General features: G+C 40.2%; 1 protein-coding gene across 1 annotated transcript; it reads left to right on the forward strand.

The window, feature by feature from the left end:
* The first annotated feature begins 963 nt into the window (after positions 1-963).
* LOC133014589 (G-protein coupled receptor family C group 6 member A-like) lies at positions 964-7,811 on the forward strand. Its single transcript, XM_061081854.1, has 6 exons — positions 964-1,169; positions 1,951-2,245; positions 2,810-3,613; positions 4,177-4,389; positions 4,643-4,766; positions 6,709-7,811. Exons 1-6 carry the CDS (start codon positions 964-966, stop codon positions 7,809-7,811), a joined length of 2,745 nt encoding a protein of 914 aa, XP_060937837.1.
* The last annotated feature ends 4,792 nt before the right edge of the window (positions 7,812-12,603 follow it).

Genomic DNA, 12,603 nt, shown 5'->3' on the forward strand with positions numbered 1-12,603 from the left:
TTCCTAGATCAAAGGAAACTTTATGTCTCGCAAAGGTCACGTCTCTTTCTCTCTCAGAACTGGTTATTTTTGTTTTTTCAGACAAAAAGCATGCAACGCTTCAAAATGCATGTGCTCGGGCCCACCCAGTGCTGCTTTGCAGCCCTAGAAATTTTTGTTTATAGTCGTAATTGTTATATTTATTTTAAATTGAAATGTAAATGTTAAATCTAAATGTTAAATTTAAATCTAAATGTTAAATCTAAATGTTAAATTTAAGCTGGAGGAGGTCAGAGTGTGTTTATAGTGGCAAATAACGAATAAATCTTATCTGGGGAAATGGACTAGTCTTGGACATGGATTATCGTGATATTAACTACATAAAATAACAAACACATGGGCATTGAGGGATTTCATGAAGTAAAACATTTAAACTACAGAGGTGTTGTCAGACAGGAGTTGATGGTAAATACAATTTGTCTGAGATAATTATATCAGAAAACTTTATTTTTATTTGATCTAGTTTTTACTCTTTTCTAATTTTTTTATTCTTCAAAAGTCAGTGTTGTATTGTCGGTGATCTTCAAACTGCTTTAACAATTGTTTTCATTGTTTACTTAAAAAAGTTCATTGTTAACTTGTGAAGCACTGTGTTTTGGAAGGTGCTATATAAAATATAAATTCTTCCAAATACTTAAACTTTTAACTGTTCGTTAAAAAAATGTGTTTGAAAATGTGCTGTGGGCTGCGAAATGCGTAGGCACAAGAGCAGATATGAGTAAAGCTGCAGAGCAATGACTCCCTCACTGTCAGTCATGAAGTGGGCAGGGCTGCAGGGGAGAATGTGAGAAGAGAAAAGTGTGAATGAGGAAGCAAGAGAGAGTTTTCTTTTAGCCTTGGGAAGACGCTTAAAAAGAAGAGTATCACTCTGCCAGAGGTGAAAAACCAGCGACAGCTCAGACAGCAAACACAGAGGATAGTGATATGGCCTGGGCTGTTACTATAATCTACTTCCATGTCACAGTTTTCCTTATTATTATGGATACAGGACATGCCACTGAAAGTTATACCAGGAGGATGGAAGCTACAGCTGCAGGTGATATCGTCATCGCAGGACTCTTTCCCATTCATGAGGACATGGAAGAAAAAAAAAACTCTTTCACACTACAACCACCACAGCCATGTATCAGGTGAGATCATCCAGATTAATGAAATCAATTATCCAAACATTTGTTTCTCAAAGATGTTATCAGAGACTTGAAGTAGTAACAGCATATTTCCAAACGTGCCTTAACAAATATATGTAACAATCATGAACTCAAAGTGATCCTCCAAATGTATTCAAAGTGTAAAAGTACTAAAGTTGTCAATGTGTATATTTAAATATTGATAATAATATTGATAGCACTTAAATGTGAATTATTATCAGAAACAGCAACACAGTTCCAACAGTACTGTACCAAACTTTGGGGTCAGGGTTAAATTAATATTTTTGTTAATTAACTATTTGCATATTACTTGCGAGCTGTTGCTCTCATATAAATGTGGTAGAATAAAAAGTAATATTTCCCTCTGAAAAGTCGTGAAAAAATAGATAGAAGAACATGTATTATGAGATGGTAATACTCAACTGAAGTACGGCAACAAATTCATATTAGGAAACGTACAACGATTTTCTCACTGATACTTCAAGATGTGATTTTGTTCACAGAGTCGAGTCAACTTTTCCTTCTTATTGTGTGGGTTAGACTCATTTGATGAAGAACACCTCCTGCAGAGACTGGGCGTTGGATAATTCAACCTGTGTCTCATATGCAGAGATTTCAAGTAAAAGAAATAGATTTTTAGTTTTAGAATAATTTTATTTGTCACACAGTTATTTGTTCTCTGTCTTCTTGTTCCTCACAGTCTTGATTCTATCACATACATCCTGTATTTACTATTGGAATAACAAATGTATTGTTCTCACAGGCTTTACGAAAGAAGCCTGATTTTGGCTCTGGCTATGATCAATGCTATCGAGGTCATGAATAAGTCGCCTCTGCTCAAGGCTGTGAACCTCACTCTGGGTTACCTAATCGTGGACTCTTGCGCTGATCCCAGCACAGCTCTGAGAGTCACAGGAGACTTCATGCAGCGGGACAACTGCTACACAGAGAGCAACACCTCTACCTGTGGACAGCCAATCATGGCTGTTATAGGTGCCGCTTTCTCTGAAATATCCATTGCCATCGCCAGGCAACTGACACTCCAGATGATTCCTCAAGTAAGCTGCTGACTCTCTGTGGCAACACTGACACACATAGCAGTGACTGTTATAGAAAGCAGCAGAACAGGTTTTCAGTGGTAGCTTATGAGCATCAGCAGCCGAACCTTTTATGATCAAAGTGAGGAGCCACAGATAAAGCTGCATCCTCTGTTGACGGAGATCTTGAAACTCCTCTATAAACCAGACCATATAATTTCAATTCAGTCTCCACATGGACCTCCTCTTTCGTGGTCCCCATGTGTCCTCTGTAAGATGCAGCCCCTGAATTGAGACACATATGCATCTTAACCTGTTTGCTCGGAAAGTTGCAGGTGAAGCAGTTTTGTGCGTTACCAAACAAAACTATGACCAAACTAAAAAGTTTGAAACTTACACATAGGAACAATCGCAAAGAGTTTATGAGAGGTTGTAGGTTGCAACTCAAGATCTGAGTAGATACATATTACATTACATTACATATCATTTATCTGACGCTTTTATCCAAAGTGACTTCCAATAAGTGTATGGATTCAACCCTGAGGTCACATCTTTAAAAATTATATCATCTGTTTTTTTCTCCAGATCAGCTATTCATCAACTGCTGTCATTCTGAGTGATAAGAGCCGCTTCCCTTCGTTTTTGAGGACTGTTCCTAATGATAAACATCAGACAGCTGCCATGGTCAGACTTCTCCACACCTACGGCTGGAACTGGGTGGGAATAGTTACCGCAGATGGAGATTATGGCCGATCAGCTCTGGATAGCTTTGTGTCCCAGGCCTCTGCAAAGGGGATCTGTGTGGCTTTCAAATCGATTCTACCTCAGTCTGTGACCAGTCATGATGTCTACTCTGAAATTCGAGCCACTGCCACAACCATCCTCAACAATCCCAAGGTGCAGGTCATTGTGTCATTTGCCAAGTCGACTCACATGAGGTATCTTTTCCAGGAGCTGAAGCATAAGGCACTGAGAGCAGGACAAAGCATAGAGTCAATGAGAAGAGTTTGGGTGGCCAGTGACAGCTGGTCCTCCAGCAACCCTGTGAGAGTAAACGCGACTCTGAGGGACATAGGACACGTTGTGGGCTTCACCTTCAAGAGTGGAGACAAGTCATCAATTGAGGACTACCTGAGCAGGCTGGAGGCAGCTGGCCATGAATTTACAAGGAATAACCCCTTCATGAAGGAGCTCTATTTGCGGCTAAATGCCAGTAAAGGTTTTGAAGACACTAAGCTTATTTCAGAAGCTGTGAAAAATCTCAGGAAACACACTCATGCCGCCACTATCCTTAGTGTTGAGATGGCTGTCAGCGCCATTACTCAGACTGTGGCTTCTGTCTGCAAGAGCAGAGACTGCAAAACACCAGGCACGATGCAACCCTGGGAGGTAATTACACACATATATGTGTGTGTGTGTGTGTGTGTGTGTCTGTGTGTGTGTGTGTGTGCTCTTGTTTTGCATTACAGGGTCCACGTGGGTTAATTTTAGTCTGAGAATGAGGGTTTAGATCTGTAGGCAGTAAGGATTTGGGGTAAAATAAAATTCCTATAACAGCTAAGGATTTATTTTAGGCTGCGGAGACAGATCCTTGCCTCACTAAAAACGATATCTAGATAAACTAACCAGAATTCCAGGGTTGAAACTATTTACAACCTGTTCCTCCACTAAATTTTACTGAAGGCTGATGCAAATGTATGCATTCAAGGTGTCCAGAAGGTGTATAAAAAACAAGGCTGTGGAGGTACCCGGAGGTCTCTGGCTCCAGTGCTTTTCACCAACTTGGCAAGAGGCCTGAGTTGAGCTGAAGTGCAACAAGTGAGCAGCAGACCCCACAGCCAAGGGGAAAAGAGATGGACTCTGCACAGGGCTATTTATCATTGTCACATCATAGTGCGGTTTAGACTTTTCCAAGGTACTGAGCTGATAATGAACTGTCTTCTATCCTGTAGCTGCTGAAACCTCTGTTATTCCAAGAGTTTAAACTTAGAGGAAAAACCTATAAGTTTGACAGCAGCGGTGACATCAATCTGGGCTACGAACTGAAAATGTGGTGCTCAGATGGAGGAAATAATCATTTCACTGAGGTTGTGGCTGAATACCACCCATCCACCAACGACTTCACTTACACCAATGTGAGCACCCAGCACCTCAAGGACTTTCCGGTAGGCCCTAATCCTGCTGCTCTTAGGAACGTTACACATGCAGACACACGTGCAATACTGCAAAATGTGTTTACTGAAAACATGCAGACCATTAAAGCTGAAAACACTAATTCAAATTCTACGTTTTGTATATTTGTATATACAAAACGTAGAATTCAGGAAAAACCTAATAGATTTGTTACAAGAAATATAATACGAAATACGAAAAGAATAATGATATGAAGTGTTGAATGTATCTCTCTGATTTCTGCAGGACATAATCTCCAAATGCTCCAATAGCTGCGTCCCTGGAGAGTTCAAAAAAACAGCTGAAGGTCAACACACTTGTTGTTATGAGTGCATCAACTGTACTGAGAACTACTACTCGAATAAAACAGGTACGTCACCCCTGCACACATTGGATTCACTGGACACATTCACTGCATGTGCACAGTAAATAAAAGCTGTCATTTAAGGGTGTGTGTGTGCTTACAAATACAGAAACCCAGGTGTTATCACATCCAAGGAGCAAAGAGGAAGGATGTCAAGAATATTAATAATTAACTTTATTTACATATCACTTTTAAAAATAAAGATTTTAAAAAGTGCTTCAATAGCAAAGCAAGAAAAGTAAATGAAAACGTATACACATAAAAGCAGTAATATGACAATAAAAAAAATGAACAAGTAAAATAAAATGTATAATGAAAATGGAAAAAAAGCACCGTAAAACCCAACATCACATGAAAGCAAGTCTATAACATTGGGTTTTAAGATGTGTAGTTTATCAGTTTATCAACAATCTAGTGTGGCATTAGAATGTAACTGCATCTACCTTCTGCCTTTGTCTTCAGAGTAAAAGCACATTCCCTGCTTAATTTACAACAGATTAATATCCTTAACATTAATCTTGAAAGAATCCGATGTCATTGAGCTTGTCATGCAATTACAAGGGGGAGACTCGGATTAAAACTGGCCCTGCCCCTTTCTATTACCCTGCATGAAGTCACATGATCTCAGTAACATGATGTCCATGGTAACCTACAGTAAAAGTCCTGTTGACTAGATTTTACTAGAACAGGAAATGAACAGACTGAAGCTTAGGTGTCCCACATTAACCAATGTCCCAGATTACCTGAATTCACCCTATTTGCAGACACACATTGCAGTATAAACAGAACATTAGTGTGTCCAGTTTCTGTATCCGTACTGGAGTGTATCCAGTACGTCCCTGTGTCAATGATCTTGTGTCAGCATCATACTGCATGACAACAAACCATGGAACAAGATGTCAGGTTAGTCTCGTAGCCATTAGAGAGTGTAGTGACCTGCAGAGCAGAGACTTTCAGGAAGCAGGAACCATGACTGCTGGACTCAATTTACACCCAGTTTCCACTGGTTCTAATGCAAGTGCCCTGAATAGACAAATCTCTCCACATAATCAGTTATTTAATTAAGTAACTACAATGGAAAAGTTCTGTTCTTAATTTTTCAACATGCATACCAGTTCACAACAATTTACTGAAAAAACAAAATAAATTAAGTAAACCTTGTACCTTACAGAAATACTAAGAACCACAAAGTGTGAGCTGGTGTGACCATAGATTTATATATAAAGACTAGATGTCTTGTTCGACGGAGCCGGACATCCGCACATGGCGGCCATCTTGCCATAACATTGTGTTTGTAGTGGTAAATAACAATAACTTGCTCAATTTTCAACCGATTCTTAAACGATCTGGTTTGTTATAAACGTCAGAGATGTAGTTATGACACTGCATAAATTATTCATTTTTTTTAGAAAATAACATAATTATTCATAAGTATGCAGGGTCATATCTACATCTCTGAAGTTTATAACAAAAAATCGGTTGAGAATTGAGCAAGTTATGGTTATTTACCACTACCAACACAATGTTATGGGTGAGCGAGCTGCCCCCTAGCAAGATGGCCGCCATGTGCGGACGTTCATCTCCGTTGGCCAGCAACGCAGACGAGACATCTAGTCTTTATATATATATCTATGGGTGTGACACTTGTTACTGTAGAAACTGATGTTCCTTCCCAGTCACGCTTCATGTGACAACAATTAACTGCCAACAACTTGATAAAGATCTGAATGCCTGGGAACTTCCTGCTTGGCAGTAGAAGTGACGTAAACTGATAAACATCTTTTAAAATGAACTAAGCACTTCTCACTTACCTGGTTATGCTCGTGCTTATGTTTACCCAGAGCCAAGTTAGCTTAATCACCAGGATGGGTGTGGGATTCTGTTGAGTCAGATAGTATCTTTTATTGTTTTAATCCGCACCTGTGCTTGTAATCCTCCATCCCTGCAGATATGGATCAGTGTCTGAGCTGTAACATAAGCAGAGAGTGGTCGGCAGAGGGCAGCTCCAGCTGCACCCCCAAAGTCGTGCTCTTCTTCTCCTGGCAGGACAGATTTGCTGTGGCACTCCTCACCTTTTCTGCCCTGGGCATCCTCCTGGCTGTGATGGTGTCAGCTCTGTTTTTACATCAGCGCGACACTCCTGTAGTGAAGGCTGCCGGAGGGCCACTGAGCCAGGTCACCCTATTCTCTCTGGTCATCAGTTACATCAGCGCCGTGCTGTTTGTCGGTCGGCCCAACAGTTTCCAGTGTAAGGCTCGACAGGTGCTCTTCGGTATCAGCTTCACTCTGTGCGTCTCCTGCATCCTGGTCAAGACCCTGCAGATCCTGCTGGCCTTCCAGTTCAACCCTGCACTGCAGGTGGTTCTGCGGAGGCTCTTCAAGCCTTACGTCATGGCCAGCTTCTGTGTGGCCTTGCAGGTGATTGCTTGTATCTGCTGGCTAGTCCTCAAGAGCCCATCTCTCCAGATCGTCATGCAACCAACCACTTTGCTGGAGATGTGTCACGAGGGCTCATATTTGGCCTTCGGGGTGATGTTGGGCTACATAGCTTTCCTAGCGTTGGTGTGTTTCATCTGTGCCTTCAAAGGCCGCAAACTTCCACAGTTCTACAATGAGGGAAAGTTCATCACCTTCAGTATGCTGCTCTACCTGATCTCCTGGATGCTCTTTGTTCCTGTCCACGTTTCCACCTCAGGAGTTTACCTTTCGGCTGTGGAGATGGTGGTCATTCTCATTTCCAACTACGGCATCCTCAGCTGTCATTTCTTACCAAAGTGCTACGTTATCATTTTCAAGAAGGAACAAAACACCACGACTGCTTTCAGGAACAATGTGTATCTATATTCCAGCAAAACCTCTGAATCTATCTCCGTATCTGGGAGTTCAGTGTCAGAGAAACAGTCTATTGGTCAGGACTTCATCTGTGCTCTGCCACCCTCTCTACCTGCAGCTGGGTACCTTCAATATGGAGTAGTGACAACGGGAACGAGCAGCACAAGTTTACACAGAGGTCCAGCAACACAACACTCCCTCAGAAGAAACAGCATATAACTATTATTATTTAAAATGGGTTGTGAGGAGGGATGCAGCTATTTGACTTTTACATTTTTCTGTCCTGATAGTGAAACTGATACCTGGCCTTTGGGTAGGGGCCAATAAACATTACAGATGTTTAATAAATCCCCTACATATGTTATTGTGTGAAAGACACTGGAGCATTCTTCATGTGTAATGCAACATCGGGCGTGGCTTGAACATTGCTTTCCTAACTTTGCAAAACAAAATGTAGGGTGACATTTTTATCAGACCAACAAATTATACCTTTCTGTAAAGCTTAAGATGTTTTCCAATCACATCAGAATAAATCATGGAGATATCATACTCAGAGGAGACATTGGACACATAGTGTTAAAAAATAAAATTCTGCCTGAATTTGATCATGTGGGAGAGGTCACTTTGTAATGGAACACTTAAATCAGGCTTTTGTCACCTTGCTTTATACTTGTCAAGCTCAATATGACCTATTTTAAACATGTAAACACAATTGTCATAAAGAACCCTAGCCTAAATAAAGAAATTATAACATGTATTTAAAGCATTCAATTAAAGCTGTGTCACATTTTTATAAAATCAATCAAAATTCAATCAACAGCAAGTAACAATAAGAGATTATTTTTCAGTAATCTGCCATTCCATTTGGGCGACTCAGGGAACACACAGTTCTGGCAGGTGAGAGACTCATCATCATCGATCATGTTTGGTGAAACCAGTGGCTGCAGAACACAGGACGGACTCTTTTTGGATCACCACTGTTTTAAAGAGCTGACTGATAATGGTCTAGTTTGCTAACCAGACAATCACTGCAGAAGTAACGCTACACCTCTGTAGTTTATTTTTTTTTAACTCCAGGAAGACCCTAAATGCACATTTCTCCTTTCAGAAAATTAAATGACTTTCCCAGATTACCCAAAGCATGCGGTCCCACATTATCAACCATGTTTGATAAAGTGGATCAACTAGAAAATGTTTGAATGCATCACAGACATAATTTCAAAACAATAAGGAACATTGCCTCGTTTATGACTGATTTATATCCTTAACATTAACCCTGGTCTGAGGTTTTACATAGTACGAATTAAGTAAAATAAGTAAGTAATATTCATAATTCTTAAGTGTCAATATTTTTTCCAGTTAAAGGCTCATCATATTAATTTGGGGCTCTAAACAGGTCATTTGTAACTCACCATCTCGGTATCTTATTTTATTAATGCTTCTGCTACAAGGTAATGCTAAACTGGTGACTTGGTCAATGCAGTGGTGCAATAAAACAGACAGTTTTTCACAACAAAGGATGGAGAATGCGAATAACACAGACCGGCCCAGAAGACATAACTTGTTTTTCTGCTTTTGAATTTTTGTGCTGCTTCAGGTCGGACTGGCCAAAGCTCAACAGTTCCCTTAAATTCAATTAGGCCTCACCCATTTGAAGATAGTCATAAGCTCCCATCAGACATGCACTGAACTACTGAGATCTTACGGCCATTCTCTGGATGGGCTGTATGTGTGAACCACAAGTGAGTGGGGGTGTTGATGATGTTTCCAACACACGACGCAATCAAATGTATACGTTACGTCCTGCCTCGGTCTGCTGCTCCCCCCCCCCCCCTCACCTGAGCACTCCAAAGATTGTGTCTGTGTTTATACTGCGGAGAATCTTCTGCTGTGTTGTTCATGTGGGCAAACTCTGGTGAGAAAATGCCGAACCAATTCTGTGGACATGTCTGAAAACAGATATTGGTCCCCTAAATCTGGCTGTCTTTTTAGTTTTGTTTTTTGAAATCAAGATCTATGCATTACTCCCTGGGAAATCATAGTCAAACAATTTAGCAAAAGACATAAATATAAAATATATATAAATAAAAAATATATAATATATGGTAGAAGTGTTTGCGTGTGTGAGAGGATTTAACCACAATGACCAGCATTAACCGTGTCCGTGGGATGGGTGATAAACAGAGGGTCTGAATACTTTCAGTACCCACTGTACATCTTGCATACAACACTGAGCTATAAAAGTAATTCACAGATTCATGTTTTTATTTTAAACATACATGTAGGAGAGACAGTGAATCCTCAAGCTATCTGTGGATGGCACACATACTCACACATTAGTGAGATGTCGGACCCTGATGGGTAGCACACAACTTATCTAATCTTGGATGGATGGAGGTTGTCAGGCAGAGGGTCAAATCAGCCTCACAATATGTTGGATGCATGTTAATGTGTATTGAAAGAAATTTAAATTCGTGAAAAAAAAAAAAAAAAAAATTATAAAAAAAATTAAAAAATTGTCTAATCAACCAAAGATTTTGCGAGCCCCCCTGCAGTACCTCCGCGGACCCCCTAGGGGTCGCGGACCCCCTGTTGAAGACCTCTGGCTTAGACGGTTAGTGGACGAAAAAGCTTCAATGATAAGAAGTAAGTGGGACTTCAGACCAAAACCAGGCCTGTATGGAACCAGTGCAGAGGGCTTTGTTGAACAGGCACATAGTAAATGTTCTGGTGAGACACTAAATATGTTTCAGGAAGTCCAGTCTGAAAAACAAATGAAGAGGTTTAAAGGCTTCTCAGTCAACAACAGTTTTTTTAATACACATGGACAGGATTTCACAACTCTGCGGAGTTCACAGTGGCAAATATTTTACACTTTGCCACAACAGTTCAAAGGTCAACAATAGAAATAATGAGTAATTTATTTAATACAGCACATTGCCAGGTGATGTGTTGTATTGAAACAAATACTCTGGTTTGAGAGGTATATGCTGGGTTAACTGCCTCAACTTTATAATACAGAGCAGCGCATAAGCACTTCAATGAACCATTCAAGGGCAAGAATCCATGACTCTCTACCACAGTGGATCTGTGAGGAAACATAAAAACAACTGCGCTCTATAAAATATGACAGAATGACACTGTTCCTACTTGGCAACAGATAAATAAAACGGCTCCATAAAACGTATCCAACACATTTTACATAGAGCTAATGATGATCTTCCCAAAGGCATTATTAACATACTGCAGATTTGTTAAGTGATATCTTCACTAAAATTGAAAAATTTGATGTCTCAGGTAGAATATCATGAGAGTATTTTTTATGTGCAGTTCTTATACAATATTTAGGATTCAGTTTGATCTTTTGAGCAATACTGTGTGTTTCTCCTGAGTCACAATGGATTGTCTATTGCTGTTGTTCTGGAGCAGACATTGACTTAAGAGCCTTCCTACGACACAGAGGCAGTTTCATGCTGGAGTCCACAGACAGGCACGTCATAGCTGGTATTTTTTAGTCATCGCAAGTAAATAACAACAGCTTTCCATTGATATGTGTGAAACTATGAAAAACCAACGACATGTTCCATTTCAAACATTTGGTCACAAACATGGAAATAAATCTTAGTGAAGGTTAAGGGTGCTGTCTCATAAAAATACGCACACATAAACAAACATATGATTATAGAGTGCAGCAGCAAAAACAACCACAATGTGAATTTGATTCGAGGAACCTCTTGCTGTCTGTCATCTGATTAAATTGTGAACATAGATCCTGATTATCAGTGGAGACAAAAATGTCCTAAAATGTATGGATCCCTGCAATTGGGTAGAAAAGGAGATCATGGACCTGCTCAAGATTAATTGTGATATAAACTTGTTGGATCACCCACAAAACCTATAAAACCAGAATAGTGCATTTTAGGACATCAATTATATATTCCCCCTTGAAAGAGAGAAGAGAAGAAATGTCATCAATATCTTCAGATAACCTGCTTTCAGAACTGACACACGACAGATGCAAAACATCTCAGGATGAAAAGTGGTGCCGATGAAGACGTCGAGAGAGATTTTGGTGATAAGAGCTGAAGCCGGTGTCGATGTGCTGTAAACAAAAACATGTGATCTCCGCAGCAGAATGTATATGTTACACCCTGCCTGTTGCAACACCCCTCATCCGAGCACTCTGGAGATTTCTGTGTTGTTGTGAACACTTCTGAACTGAGAATCTCCTGCTTTTGTTGTTCATGTGTGAAAAGTTAAACTCAGGATCCAACATCCTCCGGAGGTCATTTCTGAAAACAGCTACACTGACCAGTTCACGTGACATTTGAAGGATGGTTCCTGTTTATTAACGTATTGGACTAAATTACTTCTGAAATTTTTTCGATCACAGTCCCTGATCCGCAAAGCCAAAATCTATGCATCTATTAACTCGGATCTGAAACAGACCTGAGGAAGAATACAGAAACCTAATGTGGTATGTTATTAATTACCTCTGTCACCGTTGCCCTCTGCCTGTTTGACTTCAGGCTTACCTAAAAAAAACTACAAAACAATATCATTGAAACTTGGTGGAAGGTTGGGGGATGTGCCAAGGAAGAAACTATTTATATTCCAATAACACCTGGATCTTGAGTAAAATCAGGCACATTGAGAGGACTGATATCTATGAGTGTTTTCAAATTGGTGTAGCTTGATTGAATTTAAAGGGACTGTAGGTCCTTGGTGGGGCTATGAGCTTTACTGAGTGTCATTCTAGTTGCATCTGTGTTGCTTTGACATGGCTTCTGTGTAAAGGTCTGTAAGGAGCAGCATGTTGTTACTGTAGCTGATCCTTAAGCACTGAGTGACAATATCTTATCCCGGTGTGTACAGATATCTGTGTTTGCTCTGGGTTTGGTTCACAAACAGCTGCTGTGGCACAAGAGTCAACCAGCTCATCCATCAACTAGAGGGTTGGTAGTTTGATTCTTGGCTCCTTCACCTGAATTGCCGAATTGTCCTTGGGCAA

The sequence above is a fragment of the Limanda limanda genome, chromosome 11, assembly GCF_963576545.1.
Source record: "Limanda limanda chromosome 11, fLimLim1.1, whole genome shotgun sequence".
Taxonomy (NCBI): Eukaryota; Metazoa; Chordata; class Actinopteri; order Pleuronectiformes; family Pleuronectidae; genus Limanda; species Limanda limanda.